A 21,529-nucleotide genomic window follows, 5' to 3' on the forward strand; every position below is an offset into this window, starting at 1 on the left:
CTCACTCAAGGCCGCGGTGTGTGACACTGTGTGTTTCGTTGTGAAAGCGAAACTACTTTGTTTGGCCTTCCAAAAGAGGACAAGACTAGAAATCAGTGGTTAAGTTGTATTTACGACACTATTCTAGAACACTTCAACCCAAATATTCAGATGTGTGCAGTACATTTTATGGAGGACTGTTTCCTGATCCTGGTAGAGTAGACTACAATGCCGGCTGTTCTGACTCACAGACTGTAAGTACGTTTTTTTATATTTAAAGAATTTGCCACTGATGATTCAAACGTGAGTTTTGAGCAGTGTAGAGTAGCGCTTGTTGTTTGTCATTTCTCCGATCACAAATGCAGACATGGTTTTATGTTTAAGCGGCGCGATGCAACGCAACGCGTAAAAAGACAGTATAAGTCATTATAATCCATAATTATGTCCCCACTGGATGCAATGAATGCCTCGTTTATAATGGGTTTTAATGTTTTTGTCTCCGGCCGGACAAGGCATCACAATAAGTTAAGGGGCGTAACATTTCCGTCACACGCTTGAGGTATTCGGCCAATCACAACGCACTGGATAGCTGGCCAATCAGAGCACACCTCGCTTTTCAGACCGATGAGCCCCTTTAATAACGAAACTAAATCTCATATGCCTAAAATCGCAAGGCATACTGATAATTGTAAATGGTTTGTTCTTTTAAATGTTGTCCCTATGTAACATAATCGGTAATCTACAGTTTACCACAGCAGCAGGTGCAAACAATAAGTAGAATATTGACTTCACCAGAGGCCCAAAATAAAAAGCACTACAGTAAATAATAAAAGCTTGATATACCTATTCCTTAGGCTATCCATTCCAATTACCCAACCATAGAAAATACTTTTTATCAGGGCCGTGCAGAGACCTTTGGAGGGGCAGGTGCTCAAAGTATAAAAGGGGCACATGGAGCACGGCTTTTAATAGGGCTGTGCTCCTTGCTGAGACATGTATCGAAAAGGATGCTTCTGTATTGATAGCAGCAAATGCCGTGACGCAGTTTTGAAAAAGAAACACAGAACAGAAAAGACCATTTTAAGTTTAAAAGTGAAATAAATCGTTTTTTGCACCTCTTCATCACTCTGAAAATAGAAACGGAATTAAATCAGGCCTATTATTATTGTCGAGTTTACAGGGTAGGCCTATGGTGGTTTTGCTGTTGTAAACACTACTGTTGTTGTTGTAGAAAAAATATTTCTGTCTTATTTAAAATAGAATTATATTATAATCCTGTTCTGAATTTATTCATTTTTTAAATTATAATGTTGATTAAAAACAGGATTGATAAGTAGCCTATAAATCGGAGGATGAGAAAATCAGTATAAGCCTGTTTTATCAGGGTTGTGATAATTATTTTTAAGGCACACTACGTTTTTAAAATAAATACTGTAATAGTTTTTTAATCAGATAACATAAAGACAAGACCCCTCGACGCCCTTTAAACGTTTCCCTATCAAACTGCAAGAACTAAAGAGAACAGGCATCTTTGTTTATATTGCTTATTCGGGCAGGTGTGTTCACATAGAGGTTTCTAGATTTAAATTCAAAGAGACAGTATCGATAGTCTATGCATGACCTGACGTTTTATTCGTATCCAAAATGAGGAGAAGTGAATATCTGGATGCAGTGTATGTTTAATTCACACTCGAAGCCGGAGGGCGCTCTCGAGCAAAAAGTCAAAATCAGACTCATAGAAGGAATAACTTATGACATGCAGGAAAGCCTAATATGGACAAAAGCATCCGGTTGCTGTAGCTGAGCTGAATAAAAAGCAGAAAAAAAACTTGAAGACACTAAACACACGATTGCGAAAATATTCGGTGTATGTGTTTTTCCAAGTTATCTCCAGGTAATAAATAAACTTTATGAATAATGCGGTACTGATTGACATATCATTTAGTGGCCTATAGAAACTATACATTCCCTGCCTTATTCTGTGATAAAAATGGGGAAAAGGTGCTCGTAGTAGCCTTTATAAACCGATCATAAAATTGTTCATTAGGAAAATATTTAACAAAAATATTATATAGCCCCTTGCTGCAGCTAACCATACTTCCACAGGCTACAAACACAATATACACAACAGCTGTGCATGCTCTCTTCAGGCAGTTCTTGTATAATAATAATAATTTAATAATATAGTGCCTTACATTAAAGGTGTCTGAACATGAGGGATAATCCCTGATGAGATCGTCAGGTGAAAGGTCATTATCATGTGGATAATTTTATTTATGACTAAATTATTATAAATTCATTTTACTAATAGTTAGATTGGGCAGGCCTTCACAAAATGGCGTTTAAAATTTTTTTTATTGGGCATCAAGGGGAAAAGGGGCAGCTGTCACTATCCGAACTATTTCGCGTCGCGGATGTAGATGCCATTAACCGCATCTCAGCCGCTTCTCCGGATTCTTGCTGAAGAGGAAGCGATCCGCGCGACTCCAGAGGAAACGCGCTCTCTCGTTGTGCGCGTGCGAGCGTCGCTTCAAACAATAGTAAGTCTTTTTGTTTTTTTATCAGACTGGTGTTGCAGTTTATTTAATGTATTTCGCAAGTTAAGCAGACAGCTGCTGCATATCAGACTCGAAGTGAATGTTATGTCTCTGCTCAACAGGAAGGTGAAGGTTTATCAGTGCAGAGATGTCTAGTAGTGTGATCCGCGGCCCTGCTGGAAACAACGACTGCCGCATCTATGTGGGCAATCTGCCGCCTGATATCCGCAACAAAGATGTCGAAGATGTGTTTTATAAGTACGGAGCCATTCGAGACATAGATCTGAAAAACCGACGAGGCGGACCTCCATTCGCCTTTGTCGAGTTTGAAGACCCGAGGTGGGTAACGTTACAACTGAACCTTGTGGCTTTTGCTAAAAGGCTAACGTTAGTCTGTTTGTTTCAACGTTGCCGTTTTCACCTAAATTATAAGAATTCTAAAAACCTGTAACCTGAAAACTGTGTTTTCGCAATCTATATAGAAGCAAGTGTGTATTTTTGCAACTAAGGTTTTTTTCTTTTGCTCTGTGCTAACATGCTAATTAGCTTAGCCATGCTCACCATGTTTCCAGAGCTTCGTTTGTTTCTATTAAATAATGTTTGGCGTCGCAGTGAGAGTAAGGCTTGCAACTTTTACTTACTAATTTCGACCTAACACGTTTGTTTAATGTTTAAGCTTAAGTTTTCATTTGGTCTTTCTTAGGCTTTAGGTTTGGATATGGAAATTAGCTTTGAAACTAGACAAATTAGGCCTACATCTTGAGCTTGATGCAGATTAGTTTCAGTGAGTTTTTGCTACAAGTTCCTGTTTGGCACATACCTCTTCTGTATTTTGAGGCAATATTGCATTACTTTTAAGTGTTTAGTCACTTAACTAGCTGGTCAGATTAGTTACTGTTTGTAGTTTAACTCGGTGTGACCCCTAGCCACACTGACTGGTTTTTCATGCCAGATTGGTATTTACGTGCTTTTCCTGCTTCTGTTGCCTTTAGAGATGCAGAAGATGCTGTTTATGCACGTGATGGCTATGACTATGATGGCTATCGTCTCCGAGTGGAGTTTCCCAGGAGCGGGAGAGGAGGTTTTGGAGGCGGAGGAGGTGGCGGCGGCGGAGGAGGTGGTGGTGGCGGAGGCGGTGGGGCTCCTAGGGGTAGATATGGACCCCCATCCAGACGTTCAGAGTACAGGGTAATCGTTTCAGGTATGGTAGCATCACAGCTTTAACTAATTCAAGAGCTGTTTGAAGTTGTGTTGACGGTTCTATTTGATTCCAGGGCTTCCACCAAGCGGGAGCTGGCAGGATCTGAAGGATCACATGCGTGAAGCAGGTGATGTATGTTACGCTGACGTTTTCCGAGATGGAACTGGTGTGGTGGAGTTTGTTCGCAAAGAAGACATGACCTACGCCGTTCGCAAACTGGATAACACAAAATTCCGGTCCCATGAGGTAGGTTTGAGATTTTAATCTGAATTTTTTGGATATGCTTAACATTGGAATATTCTTAAGGTAAGCAAATCCCTAATGTTATACTAGGAGGATCTATGTTGTAAGTGAACTCATCCTTGTGAATAGAGGTCGACTGATGTATTGATTTAGCTGATTAATTGGCATTGATAGCTGCATCCTGGAACTGCGTAAAAACCTGTTGTCTGTGTAGATGTTTTTAATCGATTTCTTTTTAGAATTACAATGTTAATGTAAAATGTCTATTTCGTTTTCATTTGTTAGATTGCTTGTTTCATGCATGTTTTACAAACTCTGTTCTTACAAACTTTTTTTTGCAAATGTAAGATTATGGTAATTTTATATATATGTATATATATTATACACACTTCAGTACTAATTTTCATTGCGATTTTGTTCATATTACTAATTATAATAGCTATTGGCTAATTGGTTATCGGACAGATTTTTTAACTTTAATGGTATTGGCAAAATCCAGTACTAGGTGACTTTTCCTTTTGAGTACCAAAGCTAAACCTTATCAAACTATTCCCAACTGTATGGAAATGGGAATACTGGTGTACAGCTAAACAACAATGTTTCATTGCAGGACGTCTGGTAAGTATAGTGAGAGTGTTGGCATGCTTGTACGTTACACTTGCTCAGTGGAAAGTTCTTTCTCTGCCAGGGAGAAACTGCGTACATCCGTGTGAAGGTGGATGGTCCCCGCAGTCCGAGCTATGGAAGATCAAGGTCAAGGAGCCGCAGTCGCAGCAGGAGTCGCAGCCGTAGCAACAACCGTAGCCGAAGCTTCTCCCCACGCCGCAGTCGAGGATCCCCGCAGTACTCTCCTCGCCATAGCCGTTCCCGCTCTCGCTCCTAAACGAGCCCTTGAACCAGTTGTTTTTAGTCTTTATACAAACCCCATGTTTTAATTCCACCCTTCTTGTTTCATGAGACCATGATCATCTTATGCCTTTCTGTCCTTTTATTTTTTCTCTCCCTCTATTGGTTATTTTTAAACATGCATTTTTAACAGGACCCATCTTTTTTCTTTTATTAACTACAAAGTGGAAGTCTTTTTCGTAGACCAAACAAAGGGTTATGTAATGGCTCCCAATATTTTTGTAAATGCCATGTATGAAAGTTATTCATGGGATAGTGAATAGTTCCACAATTGTTTTATGCTGTCTTCCTCTAGACGTGATACAGAACTGATGCTTTGTAATAAAGGATTACTAAATCTATACTGTTGCGTAAAAGGGTGAATTTGAACTCTAGAACAAACTTCTACTCCAAAAAAAAGAAAAGAAAAAAAAAGACTTATTGGCCCTTTGGCCATTATTTGGGTAACTGAACCAATTTTAGATCACTTTCAAATCAGGTGGTATGTTTAGTTGCATTGTAAAGATGTACTGGTCAAATATCTAGTTGGGTTTTTGTGCCCAAAGACAGATGGCAGCTTTCATGTTTTCATTAAAATGTTTGATTCAGTCTTATAGTGTTAGGTTATTAGTTTTGATAGTCTGTCTTAGCACCTAATGCTGTATGCATGCATCAAAGAAGGCAGGGTGAGTGGATTTGATTCTAACTCTTTGCCTCCTTTGTTTTGATTTAGCTGGTATCTTAAGGTTTGGATTGGAGGAGAGGCTCAGTGGATGCCGGATCACTGGGATCAGTACATAATGAAGATAGGATAGGGAATGCTGGATACATGGAACAGGATCAATTGCTCCCAGGATCATAGGATTTTAAGACCGAAATTCAAAAGTACTTCCCTGCCCCCTTTATTTTCTCTGTACCTCAGCGTAAAATGTAGACATTTTGGCCTTTCACATTTTTAACACGTTGGCGGAGCAGATGCTGGAACAGTCTGGGGATGGAATCGACAGGAACAGTATGGTAAACTGAATTTGGGCTGGGTGGGGGTTTACTCAGGCATTTTTAGATTTACACTGTCCCGATGTGGATGGTAGATGCTTTAACATTGCTAGCATTTTTCTTTTTAGTGAACAGTTTTTGCCTAAATAAAGGTTTCATTGGTACAAACGTAGTGTACGGTGCATTACTTTGCTGTTTTTTTTTTAAATGCTTCCCAATTGACAGTTCACCTGGAATTAAAATTATTCACTCAGTCATGGTGTTTCAAGACTGACTTTGGTGAGACAAAATATTTTGAAGAACGTTTCCGCTGTTTGTCCAAACAATGGAAGTCTATGGCGTCCAAAACATACAAACATGCGCGTTTTTCAAAATATATTTTGTGTTCTATAGAACAAAGCAAGTTGTGCAGGTTGGAAAGACATGAGAATGAGTAAATGAAGACAGCTATTTATGTTAATTTTGACAAAAGTGATTTATATTGTACTAAAGGTACACATTTGATCAGTTCATACATTCCCTGGGAGTGAACACATGGCCATGTTAACACCGTGCTCCACTGTGTGAGCTACAGGAATACTGCAAGTTTAAAACACATTCTTGACTGTCCCTTTAATTTCGGACGCCGCCCAACAGTTGAATTCTATATTAATGTGCAAAGTTGTTTAGTAACTATAAAGCTAGGATAATTAACTACATTAGTGGGAGAATTGTTTAGGAAAAAATAAGTTAATTGTAGTTTGTTTTTGATTCTTTATAATGAATCAAAAAACAAAACGTTATAAATCAAAGTATCCCGACTCGTATGAGCCGATTCTTTTTGAGAATGAACCTGAATCATTTGCAAGTTATTACTTTAGTCACGTCCAATAAAATGAACTCGATCTGTTGTGAGAACTGCTGACCGGTTGTCACGATAACCTGTAAAGACACATATTTCTGAGTTTCATTGTAATGAGAGGAACTTTATAAACGACACATTATAGACGCATTTATAAGCGCACCAATTCCACAACTATTACATTCATGCCTAAATTAGAATTCTGATTACTAAATCTATACTGTTGCGTAAAAGGGTGAATTTGAACTCTAGAACAAACTTCTACTCCAAAAAAAAGAAAAGAAAAAAAAAAAGACTTATTGGCCCTTTGGCCATTATTTGGGTAACTGAACCAATTTTAGATCACTTTCAAATCAGGTGGTATGTTTAGTTGCATTGTAAAGATGTACTGGTCAAATATCTAGTTGGGTTTTTGTGCCCAAAGACAGATGGCAGCTTTCATGTTTTCATTAAAATGTTTGATTCAGTCTTATAGTGTTAGGTTATTAGTTTTGATAGTCTGTCTTAGCACCTAATGCTGTATGCATGCATCAAAGAAGGCAGGGTGAGTGGATTTGATTCTAACTCTTTGCCTCCTTTGTTTTGATTTAGCTGGTATCTTAAGGTTTGGATTGGAGGAGAGGCTCAGTGGATGCCGGATCACTGGGATCAGTACATAATGAAGATAGGATAGGGAATGCTGGATACATGGAACAGGATCAATTGCTCCCAGGATCATAGGATTTTAAGACCGAAATTCAAAAGTACTTCCCTGCCCCCTTTATTTTCTCTGTACCTCAGCGTAAAATGTAGACATTTTGGCCTTTCACATTTTTAACACGTTGGCGGAGCAGATGCTGGAACAGTCTGGGGATGGAATCGACAGGAACAGTATGGTAAACTGAATTTGGGCTGGGTGGGGGTTTACTCAGGCATTTTTAGATTTACACTGTCCCGATGTGGATGGTAGATGCTTTAACATTGCTAGCATTTTTCTTTTTAGTGAACAGTTTTTGCCTAAATAAAGGTTTCATTGGTACAAACGTAGTGTACGGTGCATTACTTTGCTGTTTTTTTTTTAAATGCTTCCCAATTGACAGTTCACCTGGAATTAAAATTATTCACTCAGTCATGGTGTTTCAAGACTGACTTTGGTGAGACAAAATATTTTGAAGAACGTTTCCGCTGTTTGTCCAAACAATGGAAGTCTATGGCGTCCAAAACATACAAACATGCGCGTTTTTCAAAATATATTTTGTGTTCTATAGAACAAAGCAAGTTGTGCAGGTTGGAAAGACATGAGAATGAGTAAATGAAGACAGCTATTTATGTTAATTTTGACAAAAGTGATTTATATTGTACTAAAGGTACACATTTGATCAGTTCATACATTCCCTGGGAGTGAACACATGGCCATGTTAACACCGTGCTCCACTGTGTGAGCTACAGGAATACTGCAAGTTTAAAACAAATTCTTGACTGTCCCTTTAATTTCGGACGCCGCCCAACAGTTGAATTCTATATTAATGTGCAAAGTTGTTTAGTAACTATAAAGCTAGGATAATTAACTACATTAGTGGGAGAATTGTTTAGGAAAAAATAAGTTAATTGTAGTTTGTTTTTGATTCTTTATAATGAATCAAAAAACAAAACGTTATAAATCAAAGTATCCCGACTCGTATGAGCCGATTCTTTTTGAGAATGAACCTGAATCATTTGCAAGTTATTACTTTAGTCACGTCCAATAAAATGAACTCGATCTGTTGTGAGAACTGCTGACCGGTTGTCACGATAACCTGTAAAGACACATATTTCTGAGTTTCATTGTAATGAGAGGAACTTTATAAACGACACATTATAGACGCATTTATAAGCGCACCAATTCCACAACTATTACATTCATGCCTAAATTAGAATTCTGTTTAAATAAATTGATAGTAGACTGTTAAGGGCAATTCCTTTCATTTCCCCACATATTGCTATAAAAATCTAGGGAAATCGTTAGAGTAACCAGAACATCGCATTTCTTATTTTCATTTCTAGTTGCATTACACTGCATTGGACCGACCATGAGAGGTGCAACAGATGAATACCTCTAGCAGTAAGTGTCCTTCACTCACTGTGGAGTGTTTTCATTGCGAAGGTCCACCGAGTCTAATTTAAGCTATTTTCTGGCCCACACAGTCCCGCAGCTTATACCCAAACAAGCACATTTTCCTCCGGTCTCCGGTTAAAGATGCATTGTGGGATGAAATAAGATGCTGGCAGAGGGGCGCAGGGAGCGGCTGGTCTGCAGCCAATAGCGAGCGCTGTGTAGGACGCATTGTGGAGAGCCAGGGATTTCAGCGCGGGCACCAGTCGGCGTTTGACTTGATCCTCCTTATGTTCCTCTCCTAGCGTCAAGGGGACACCCGAAACGACGAAAGCTCGTACGCCGATTGTTTTGAACTGCAAATTTCTATTGTTGATAGGTGAGTTGAGTAGTTTACCATCTCGAGTGATTTTATAAAGAATGATCTTGCATGCATTTTGAGCCTGATGCTTTCATTTGAGATATTTACATGGCGATATAAATATATATTTTTGCTGCAACATTTGAATCGCTTCAGCAAAGCATGTGTTTGGCTTTAAAATGCAGACGCTACAATGAGAACGCCGCGTGCAGCTGGGTTTCATTGATTTGCTTGAACCTCGGAGCGCGCGCGCTGTGAATGAGGCGTGACGTAGCGGTCCTCCATCCTGAGCGGTCAGTGGTTGCTGGATGAGTCCAGACCTTATCCTGAACCATTCGACTGCCAACATACAGCTGACTTCAGCTGCTAAATCATCGTGGTGTGTGAAGTGCTGATGCCAGCTGTGTATGATCTATTACTGGTTTTCTGTACTAGTTTGCCTGTATGCATTTGCACCATATGAATCCCTAATAGTATGCATATATGGACTTTATTGATTAGCTGGAAGTGGTAGTAGTCCCGTCTTCGGGTATGAATTCGGACCATATGCATCCTAGTACTGGTATTGCTTGTTTAATCAAAGTACATTTATAGTGGATTCAAATTTTTTTTGTAAGTAATTTGAGCGCAATTTGACTTGGTTTTATGCGCCCAGCATTAATAGAATGCAAGTATGCGCTTTTATTGACACAGCTTCAAATGGCAGTGCTGTTTAAGGATTTCGATCATATTTATCTCAGTATTGCTAGTTAACGAAAATACTTTTATACTGGATTTAACGCAAAACAAATTGGAATTTGAGCACAATTTGACATGGGTTTTGTGGGCTCAGCATTAAGATTATGCAAATGTAGTCTATTGACCAGCTGCAAATGGTAGTGCTGTCTGTGTCTATACATTTGGACCATAGTTATCCCATTATTGGTATTGCTAGTTAACTGAAGTACTTTTTATACAGGATTTACCAAAAAAAAATGGACTTTGACCACTATTTGATTAGGTTTTCTGAGCCCAGCATTAATAGTATGCAAACATGGCCTTTATTGACTAGCTACAAATGTGCTTTCTATGCATTTGGACTATATGTATCCCAGTATTGGTATTGCTAGTTAACAAAAGTACTTTTATACAGGATTTAACTCCACGAAATGTCATTTGAGAACAGTTTGACTTCGTTTTCTGGGCCCAGCATTAATAGTATGCAAATACAGCCTTTATTGACTAGCTTTAAATGCTACTGCTGGACTGAAAGACCGGTTTGGTTCTCATGAAAGTATCTAGTGTCATTTGAATTGACTCAACAAATCGGATCCTCTCCGTTGATGGCGTTCTGTCAGGAATTTACCTGGCATTGTCAGGGAAGAAGCACCCATGAAAGGCCCCACTGTTTGACTCTCAGTGGAGACTTAACTTTGTTCGTCTCTCCATTTTCAGGCACCATGACTGACAGGAAGGCTGTGATCAAGAACGCTGACATGTCTGAAGACATGCAGCAGGATGCAGTGGACTGTGCCACACAGGCCATGGAGAAATACAACATAGAGAAGGACATTGCCGCATACATCAAAAAGGTGAGTCGCGCCGTGCTGTTATTTTAGACTCCTAACGTGTATTTTTGTCGCGCTTGCATTTTCCGCCGTGCTTAAACCACGTTGTCTCGTGTTACAGGAGTTCGATAAGAAATACAATCCTACGTGGCACTGCATTGTGGGAAGGAACTTCGGCAGCTACGTGACCCATGAGACAAAACACTTCATCTACTTCTACTTGGGCCAGGTGGCCATTCTCCTCTTCAAGTCTGGCTGAGTCCAGCATGGCGATATAAATATATATTTTTGCAACATTTGAATCGCTTCAGCAAAGCATGTGTTTGGCTTTAAAATGCAGACGCTACAATGAGAACGCCGCGTGCAGCTGGGTTTCATTGATTTGCTTGAACCTCGAGCGCGCGCGCTGTGAATGAGGCGTGACGTAGCGGTCCTCCATCCTGAGCGGTCAGTGGTTGCTGGATGAGTCCAGACCTTATCCTGAACCATTCGACTGCCAACATACAGCTGACTTCAGCTGCTAAATCATCGTGGTGTGTGAAGTGCTGATGCCAGCTGTGTATGATCTATTACTGGTTTTCTGTACTAGTTTGCCTGTATGCATTTGCACCATATGAATCCCTAATAGTATGCATATATGGACTTTATTGATTAGCTGGAAGTGGTAGTAGTCCCGTCTTCGGGTATGAATTCGGACCATATGCATCCTAGTACTGGTATTGCTTGTTTAATCAAAGTACATTTATAGTGGATTCAAATTTTTTTTGTAAGTAATTTGAGCGCAATTTGACTTGGTTTTATGCGCCCAGCATTAATAGAATGCAAGTATGCGCTTTTATTGACACAGCTTCAAATGGCAGTGCTGTTTAAGGATTTCGATCATATTTATCTCAGTATTGCTAGTTAACGAAAATACTTTTATACTGGATTTAACGCAAAACAAATTGGAATTTGAGCACAATTTGACATGGGTTTTGTGGGCTCAGCATTAAGATTATGCAAATGTAGTCTATTGACCAGCTGCAAATGGTAGTGCTGTAATCCCTAATAGTATGCATATATGGACTTTATTGATTAGCTGGAAGTGGTAGTAGTCCCGTCTTCGGGTATGAATTCAGACCATATGCATCCTAGTACAGGTATTGCTTGTTTAATCAAAGTACATTTATAGTGGATTCAATTTTTTTGTAAGTAATTTGAGCGCAATTTGACTTGGTTTTATGCGCCCAGCATTAATAGAATGCAAGTATGCGCTTTTATTGACACAGCTTCAAATGGCAGTGCTGTTTAAGGATTTCGATCATATTTATCTCAGTATTGCTAGTTAACGAAAATACTTTTATACTGGATTTAACGCAAAACAAATTGGAATTTGAGCACAATTTGACATGGGTTTTGTGGGCTCAGCATTAAGATTATGCAAATGTAGTCTATTGACCAGCTGCAAATGGTAGTGCTGTCTGTGTCTATACATTTGGACCATAGTTATCCCATTATTGGTATTGCTAGTTAACTGAAGTACTTTTTATACAGGATTTACCAAAAAAAAATGGACTTTGACCACTATTTGATTAGGTTTTCTGAGCCCAGCATTAATAGTATGCAAACATGGCCTTTATTGACTAGCTACAAATGTGCTTTCTATGCATTTGGACTATATGTATCCCAGTATTGGTATTGCTAGTTAACAAAAGTACTTTTATACAGGATTTAACTCCACGAAATGTCATTTGAGAACAGTTTGACTTCGTTTTCTGGGCCCAGCATTAATAGTATGCAAATACAGCCTTTATTGACTAGCTTTAAATGCTACTGCTGGACTGAAAGACCGGTTTGGTTCTCATGAAAGTATCTAGTGTCATTTGAATTGACTCAACAAATCGGATCCTCTCCGTTGATGGCGTTCTGTCAGGAATTTACCTGGCATTGTCAGGGAAGAAGCACCCATGAAAGGCCCCACTGTTTGACTCTCAGTGGAGACTTAACTTTGTTCGTCTCTCCATTTTCAGGCACCATGACTGACAGGAAGGCTGTGATCAAGAACGCTGACATGTCTGAAGACATGCAGCAGGATGCAGTGGACTGTGCCACACAGGCCATGGAGAAATACAACATAGAGAAGGACATTGCCGCATACATCAAAAAGGTGAGTCGCGCCGTGCTGTTATTTTAGACTCCTAACGTGTATTTTTGTCGCGCTTGCATTTTCCGCCGTGCTTAAACCACGTTGTCTCGTGTTACAGGAGTTCGATAAGAAATACAATCCTACGTGGCACTGCATTGTGGGAAGGAACTTCGGCAGCTACGTGACCCATGAGACAAAACACTTCATCTACTTCTACTTGGGCCAGGTGGCCATTCTCCTCTTCAAGTCTGGCTGAGTCCAGGCCAAACCAGACCGTAGAATGTATCTCCAATGAAGACTGTGATGCACTGGTGACGGATGTCATCTACAAATATTAAACGAGACCATACCCTGACTATGCTGGCTGTGCACAACCGCATGGATCATCTCCCATACTATTTGTGTACATGTTGCAGCTAAATTGCTTTTCATTAGAGGCCCTAAGTTTTAGTTAATGGTCCTTGCAGGTTTTTCCTAGCACATGTTGTAAAAAAAAAAAAAACGAAAAATTATAATAAAGGAAATCAGAAAATGTGAAGTGTATTGACCAGCACATATGTCTGCTATAAATATATTTTTGGTGACTTAGTGCTGTAATACATTGAATGCTATGCGCTGTGTTCATTTTTGGGGTATTGGGGTGATGGATAGAAGAACATTTGGTTTGAAGCATTCTGTTGTTATAGAAAGAAAGTGTTTGTCTGATTACCTCTGCAGTAAATGTATATTTTCTTTTCATTTGATGCTTGAGAGGTATTGCGTTTGAGAGAACCTATATTGACCATTTGAAATGTCTGTCTGAATATACAATGGCCTAGATGTAATTGAGATGCACATATAATAAAGATTAAAAGCAAAAGCACATATGTAACTCATGTTATGGCATACTAGCTCCATCAAGCTTTTCACGTCGTCTGCAGAACAGGTTTCTGAATGCAAGTAGTAAAGGTCTGATCGCACAACACATTTCTTTGCCGTCTTTCGGTCTGTTCAAGATGAGTAGAATTAATTTGCATGTGTTTTTTTTATTACAGTTCTGATCCTGTCTGCACAATCATTTGACTGTATAGTTATATTTTAGACTATAGCATTTGCCGTATGCCCACTCAGGTACCGCGCCCATGACAAAAGCGGCCTGTCAGATTCATTAAACTGTGTGACTGAAAGATTTTGTGTTTGTTCGTGCTGTATATTTCTCATGTGGGCCTGGATTGATGTTCTGCCAGGGCCTGGAGCAGCCATTAACGGCGTGTTTCTGCTACTTCAGCGCTTAAGCACTAGAGGGCTCCCTCTCTCCGCGCAACGCCTCTGAGGCCTACAGTCTCTGAAATGGAGACTGAGCGTCGACACTTCAACACACCTGCTGTTGTATAAAAATCTGAGGGAGTTTTTTTTTTTTAGTGCTACTGACATTTTAATGGCCCTAATCGAGTCTTAAAATATGTATTGGCTCTCATATTTCACATGGGTTTATAATACAGTTCCAAACTACTTTTGTAAAAATTTTAAACTAAAGATAAAGAAAAGTTTGCCAGTGCAAACGTAAATCCTGTCTTGATGACAAAACCTTTAAAGGGTTATTAGACAGATAGATAGCATCTTAAAGCTGACTAAACAGAAGTAGGCCTATGTTGTATTCAACTGTACCCCAGCTAACAATTATTGTTTAATTAACGGTAATTTCTGGTTCCCAAAAACAGATATTCTAACATTCTCTGTTGGTTAGCCAGGAGGTTTAAAAAAAAAAAAAGTAAATAGAATGTTCCCAGAATGTTCTTATTTGGTTCCTCCCAAATTATAATTTTTTTTAAGTGAAAGCTATATCCGATAAGACTGTGCCGGACTACGCCTTTTGAAATTTTGCTTTTAAGTTCCTAAAATAACAGTATGTTGTTGTCTTTGTCAAGGCAACTTATGTCCATCAACTCCATCTTTATTTCTATAATTGTATCCATATAGATCATAAGATATTCCATCATTACAAACTATTTTAATTCCTCTGATATCAACCTTTTAATTTTTTTGAAACACCAAAGTAATTTTTGTGTGAATGTGCAAGACTTCCCATTTATTAGCCATAAAGTGTAACACTGTGTAACTGTTTAAGCTACACGCCAGTGTGTTTATGATTATAATAGAATAACAAATACCAATTTCACATTATCAAGCAGCAAACAGATTTGTGTGTGTGTGTGTATAAAAAATAAAGGTGCTTCAAAAGGTTCTTCAAGCGATGCCATAGAAGAACCATTTTTGGTTCCACAAAGAACCATTCAGTCAAAAGTTCTTTAAAGAACCATTTCTTTCTTACCTTTTTGTAATCTGAAGAACCTTCTTTCACCACAAAGAACCTTTTGTGAAACAGAACGGTTCTTCAGATGTTAAAGGTTCTTTATGGAACCATTTAGACAAAAAGGTTCTTCTATGGCATCGTGAAGCACCTTTATTTTTAAGAGTGTACAGCTAAAATAACTGGGAGTGGATGATACTGGAAACCTTGCACATTCAAGTTACAAATGGCAGCACCCATTCTTATTTTTAAAATAAGGTGGATATCATATGATTTATTGACATAACGTTATTTTTCAGCCATTGTTGGTATCTGTATGTTGTTCTGATAATGCTTTGCTGGTATTTTGGTATTTTTGCACTGGTCCTGGTGCACAGGTTTGGTGTGACACTATTAACCTGCTGAAGATCGTCATGTGAAGTCATATACCAATCACATCTGAGGAGATCAAGAGTCTTTAAGTTTCTTTTACAGCCCATTATATATGATAAGCTGTGCTGGAGCATGGCTCTTTGTTTTTTTTCCTTATTCTGATTTTATGGCTGTGGCAGTTTTGCAAGTTTATTCCCAGCTGTGAAGTGCTTTAGAAGGGCAGGTCTTTGGTCCCTGGTTGTTGTATTTGCTAGAGCCATTTTTTTTTTACACATATCATTTTCAAAGGTAGTAGACATATTGTGATATGATGATGGATGTTGTTTTATCCTATAGATTTTCCCCACTAAAGGTGTGAATGTGCTGCCTCATGTCAGATTGCCGGGAAAAAAAGTAAAATTTTCTGATATCCACAAACCACAAAAGAAGTGAAGATGTCTCTTTTAATACAACTCCCCATGGTCCTTATCAAGATCACACAGTTTTCATGGTGATGTAAAGAAGGGCCTGTGATATTTGTAGGCTGGAAAGGATAAGACAGACAGGATTTCCCCTGGAAAGTTAATGATTTCCTCACTTATTTTATTAAAGGGGCTAATTATGCCGTTTGAGGCACAAGAGAACATGAAAAAGATGACCATACAGACAGTCAGAATTTTTAGAGTATAAGAAAAAAGAACACATCTTTTTATTTATTTAAGGTATCAAATTGGACAACATCTTAAGTTTTTGTCTTGTTTTGTTTTGTTCCAATGTTTGGTGTCAATAAGATTTTTTGATTTTTTTTTTTTACAATTTTGGAAGTCTTTATTTATATTAAATGATACATGCATGAACTCCTTAAGAACCTCCTTCCATTTTGGATCTTGTGCTTCAAAGTTTGTCCTTGCACAGGGGACATTTCGACGATTAGCTTCTTAACGTCATGCCCAATCTACCTTTGTGCCCCCAAGAGCAGTTTGTTCTAATAGCTCTGCTCTAAATCGAGTGGCAGCCATGGGGCCTAACAAAGCAATGCAGGAAATGTCTGAGGCAGTCAGGCTGAACACTTACACACCAGACCTGTAAACACCACTGACATGATTCACTAAACGGAGGAGGGATCCTCTTACACTCATATTACGTTTTCAAATAGTTATTTGGTCCCATTTTTGTGGTTCATGTGGTTTTTATTAGGAAAGAAGTTCATTTCAAGTGAGTTTTCTTCATTTTTATGCCACATTCCAAAGTAATAAGACTCATTTATGATGAACGAGAGAATCTTATGAGCAGCCATTTCAGTTTTACCATCACAGAAATAAATTACATTTTAAAATATATCAAAATAGCTTTAAATTGTAAAAACATTTCACTGGTTTTACTGTATTTTTGATCAAATAAATGCAGCCTTGAGTATGAGACATCAAAAACATAATCAGACATTTATTAAAAGTTTTTGACCAACAGTGTCAGTGATACTACAGGAAACAGGGTGAAGGTGAAGCACACAGTCTTTTATCAGTCTTGATGGAAAGTAGTTTCCTATTGTGCTTTTCTCTCAATTCCCACTCTTTTATCATTCTTCTTCCCTCTTTCTCCACCACCGGCCTGCTCTTTATGGTTCTACATCTTGTAATCCTGCCCCTTTATTGCTTTCTCAGTGAGTTGCTGTCAAGGATAAGGCAATTAGCTTATCACTGAGACATGATTTATAGAATCTACAAGTGACACAGTCCTTGCGGTGCCACACTGATCCTCTTTGATTTCAGCAAAACATCTTGTTCTCGACTACTTTCCGGCGAGACGTGTTATAGTCCCAGGGTCAGTGGTTCAGAGAGAGAAGGAGCTTGTTTTAGCAAATAGATCACATGGCTGCTGTGCACCAGTGCCTGACTTTTAATGTCATTCAGAAAGCCCTGGGAGGTCTAAAACCCCCTTATGAAAATGTCCCACTCCCTGTGTTTGTGTGTGCGAGGAGGGATAGAGGGAGAGGTCAGATTGGTGCTAAGCTTGATCCCTCTTGCCTTATCTCAGGTAATATCCCTTCTCTCAAGGCATGTGATGTTGAGCAATGGGGTTGTAAAGCGGCGCAACGCTTTATGAGTGTTCCTGAGAAACTCAGGCTTCGTTCCACGCTCATTGAGTGATTGGCGGCAGGGCTTCCTTCTCGCTCTATCCCCAGACATTGCTAGGTCATTCGCTCATGTTTGCACTGCACCGATGTGGAGACGGATGAATTGGTTAAGATTTAATCCCAAAGGACATTGTGGTAAATCTGAGGAGTGAGATACATAAAAAAAATCACCTCATAGTTTTGTCATGAAATATTAAAGAATCAGTTGTAGGTGCACTGAATGAAATGAAATTACAATATAGACTAGAAAAATGTAGTGCTCATTGGAAACGTTGCTCATAAAAATTTATATTATTATTTTTGAGAAGCACAATATATATATATATATATATATATATATATATAATATCTAAAAATATATCAAATATTTTTAAAAGTGATATAAATGTAATCCAATAATTGGCTTTAACAATACAGTAAATAATATAAATACAAAAATGTAAATATATTGAATTAATAAATTTTTATAAAAATCTTTTGCTACTGGCAAGCCTCATATTTTTAACTACACATTGTCACGTAAACAACTTTCTAGTTAGCAACTAAAAGTCTCACAGTTATATGTATTAGATTCACTAAAATTACCGGTTCATAAGAATCATCACTGTACTTACTGTACTGTGAATTTTGATATAATTGTTTTGTCACATGCTGTTTTTCACCTACTATATAGTAGGGAAGTATGCAGTTTCGGATGCAGTCATTCTTTTGGAAACATTATTTGTGAAATTTCCTAGCAATTTGTGAGTGAAAATTGTTTCTACACCAACTTTTTCCCCCCAGTGTATTAGAATAGGTATTTGAAATAAATCTGAAATAAAATCAATATAAATATTAGAAGAATAATGTCAACTTAAAAAGTTGTTAAAAGTTGGAGTATGTTTTTTTGAAAAGAAAAATACTCTTCAGTCTTTACTTTCACATTAACTTTCACATAAAACTCAATTCTTTGTAATTATTTGTGAAACTTCCAAGCAATTTTTGAGTGAAAGTTGTTTCTACACCAACGTTTCCACAGTGTAGCTAAAATAAATAAGCTTAAGATGCAGTACTAAAATTACTAAAACTAAATACTAAATACTGTATAGAAATATTTTTCAAAAGTCCAAAAACTAATAAAACGGACAAAAGACATAATTACTGAAATATGAACTAAAATTAAAATACAAAAACTGAAAATATATACAAATATTGTAATAGTATATAAATAATACTAAAATAACACTGAGATACAGACTTAAAAATATCATCGTCCCAAAAATATTGTAGTCTTTTGTTTAACTAAATAAATATAACTAATACCGGTAAAGTACAGCATCATATAAAAGCAATAAACAAAACCCTTTTCCCCCCTTTTCTATTATTTGCTTATTTTCTGTTGTTAATAGTTTTTTTTTCTCTGAACTCTGGGTGGCACTAGTGAGTGAAACTTTAACTGATTCACACAACACTACAGGCCAGTGTGTAAAAAGCACTGAAACTCCATCAGACTACCAAAACTTTTAAAACAGCTGCCGAACATGCAAATCGCCACCAGACGCAGCACACCGGAAACACTAATGACTGACTAACACACACACGCAGTCTTGTGGCAGGTATACGGAAGCGGCCTTCTTACGTCTGGAATGTCGAGGAGTGGCAGGCTGTTGGCAGACTAAACGTATCTCTTTTTCTTTCAGTTTGAGTTTCATTTATGACACACACAAACCTGATTCATACTACCATCCTCAATCCAACAACCAAAGAACTTAGTGGAAGCTGCAAGTGGATAATGTCACAATCTGGAAAGTGAACGTCCTCCTTCCAAACCACTCAAGTCACAGCAAACAAAAGCCAAGCTAACACATTTGTCTTGTGTGACCTTTCACTATCATTGATGTGCACCTCTAGGCTGGAGGACGAAATGGGATTTGGTTGGCGTCTTTTTTCCTTGCTTTCATGCCTCAGTGTGTCTGCATGTGTGTTTTTGGGTCATTTGTTTTCTCCGAGTCATTCCGTGTGAATATGCACGAGCTAGTGTTTCTTAATTATTTGAGAAATTTCCTAGCAATTTGTGAGTGAAAATTGTTTCTACACCAACTTTTTCCCCCCAGTGTATTAGAATAGGTATTTGAAATAAATCTGAAATTAAATAAATATAAATATTAGAAGAATAATGTCAACTTAAAAAGTTGTTAAAAGTTGGAGTATGTTTTTTTGAAAAGAAAAATACTCTTCAGTCTTAAAACTTAAAACTTCACATTTAATCATTTGTGAAATTTCCAAGCAATTTTTGAGTGAAAGTTGTTTCTACACCAACGTTTCCACAGTGTAGCTAAAATAAATAAGCTTAAGATGCAGTACTAAAATTACTAAAACTAAATACTAAATACTGTATAGAAATATTTTTCAAAAGTCCAAAAACGAATAAAACCGACAAAAGACATAATTACTGAAATATGAACTAAAATTAAAATACAAAAACTGAAAATATATACAAATAATAATAATAATAATAATAATAAATATTGTAATAGTATATAAATAATACTAAAATAACACTGAGATACAGACTTAAAAATATCATCGTCCCAAAAATATTGTTGTTCTTTTGTTTAACAAAATAAATATAACTAATACCGGTAAAGTACAGCATCATATAAAAGCAATAAACTGTTTTCTGTTGTTAATAGATTTTTTTTCTCTGAACTCTGGGTGGCACTAGTGAGTGAAACTTTAACTGATTCACACAACACTACAGGCCAGTGTGTAAAAAGCACTGAAACTCCATCAGACTACCAAAACTTTTAAAACAGCTGCCGAACATGCAAATCGCCACCAGACGCAGCACACCGGAAACACTAATGACTGACTAACACACACACGCAGTCTTGTGGCAGGTATACGGAAGCGGCCTTCTTACGTCTGGAATGTCGAGGAGTGGCAGGCTGTTGGCAGACTAAACGTATCTCTTTTTCTTTCAGTTTGAGTTTCATTTATGACACACACAAACCTGATTCATACTACCATCCTCAATCCAACAACCAAAGAACTTAGTGGAAGCTGCAAGTGGATAATGTCACAATCTGGAAAGTGAACGTCCTCCTTCCAAACCACTCAAGTCACAGCAAACAAAAGCCAAGCTAACACATTTGTCTTGTGTGACCTTTCACTATCATTGATGTGCACCTCTAGGCTGGAGGACGAAATGGGATTTGGTTGGCGTCTTTTTTCCTTGCTTTCATGCCTCAGTGTGTCTGCATGTGTGTTTTTGGGTCATTTGTTTTCTCCGAGTCATTCCGTGTGAATATGCACGAGCTATTAACCTGAGCGCCAGCTGTCTGATGAATTGCCCAGCTCTAGTCAGGTGGACAGGACTCAACATTCACACCTCTCTCCACCGTCAGAACTGCTGAGCTTCAACTGTGCCGATTAGTTTCCAGCCAGTTTGAACTATCCGTTGCAAAGTGCCTGATCTCTTGAGGACGTTTGAGCACACAGACGTCCAGGGCTGGTAAAAGAGTTGAAAATAAATGGAGCCTTTTCACATTTCCAGAGACTTCTCAGAAGAGGAAGTCGTCGTAGTTGGGTAAACTTTTAGAGTGGTGAACGGAAACTTTTTTTTGTTCCCGTTTGCTACAAAAGCAAAAGAAAAATCCACACTTGCATTTCCAAAAGAGGAAAAAATATAAAGAGATCGATAACGGTGGTCAGAAGTAAAAAATGTGTCAAAGATTTGTAAATGTACATTCATTTAAAAAAGAAAATATAAAAAAACTTTACTATTTATGATGGAAACACGTCATCACAGTCTGTGAAAAGGGTCTGTTTGAAGCCTCATGTTCTGCTTGGTGTGTTTTGAAAAAATATGTTTAGTGTCAGGTAGATTATTTAATTTTTCTAACCTTGTTCGAACTGATTATCAATTTCAGACATGATAATGTTGCATAATCCATCAAATGTTTTATGTACTGTATTATAAACACATT

General features: G+C 38.0%; 3 protein-coding genes across 3 annotated transcripts; all 3 read left to right on the plus strand.

Moving 5' to 3' along the window:
• Positions 1-2,391: 2,391 nt before the first annotated feature.
• On the plus strand, positions 2,392-6,009 carry LOC107554282 (serine/arginine-rich splicing factor 1A). The gene is made up of 5 exons (XM_016236756.1): positions 2,392-2,519; positions 2,639-2,855; positions 3,509-3,717; positions 3,791-3,963; positions 4,649-6,009. The coding sequence occupies exons 2-5, from the start codon at positions 2,665-2,667 to the stop codon at positions 4,841-4,843; spliced, it is 768 nt and encodes a 255-aa protein (XP_016092242.1). The 5' UTR covers positions 2,392-2,519; positions 2,639-2,664; the 3' UTR covers positions 4,844-6,009.
• Positions 6,010-8,996: 2,987 nt separating this feature from the next.
• On the plus strand, positions 8,997-10,920 carry LOC107554283 (dynein light chain 2, cytoplasmic). The gene is made up of 3 exons (XM_016236758.1): positions 8,997-9,132; positions 10,549-10,685; positions 10,783-10,920. Exons 2-3 carry the CDS (start codon positions 10,554-10,556, stop codon positions 10,918-10,920), a joined length of 270 nt encoding a protein of 89 aa, XP_016092244.1. The 5' UTR covers positions 8,997-9,132; positions 10,549-10,553.
• Positions 10,921-11,332: 412 nt separating this feature from the next.
• LOC107554284 (dynein light chain 2, cytoplasmic-like) lies at positions 11,333-13,598 on the plus strand. Its single transcript, XM_016236759.1, has 3 exons — positions 11,333-11,377; positions 12,671-12,807; positions 12,905-13,598. Exons 1-3 carry the CDS (start codon positions 11,347-11,349, stop codon positions 13,040-13,042), a joined length of 306 nt encoding a protein of 101 aa, XP_016092245.1. The 5' UTR covers positions 11,333-11,346; the 3' UTR covers positions 13,043-13,598.
• The last annotated feature ends 7,931 nt before the right edge of the window (positions 13,599-21,529 follow it).

Source organism: Sinocyclocheilus grahami, unplaced genomic scaffold (genome assembly GCF_001515645.1).
Source record: "Sinocyclocheilus grahami isolate Dianchi unplaced genomic scaffold, SAMN03320097.WGS_v1.1 scaffold496.1, whole genome shotgun sequence".
Classification (NCBI taxonomy): Eukaryota; Metazoa; Chordata; class Actinopteri; order Cypriniformes; family Cyprinidae; genus Sinocyclocheilus; species Sinocyclocheilus grahami.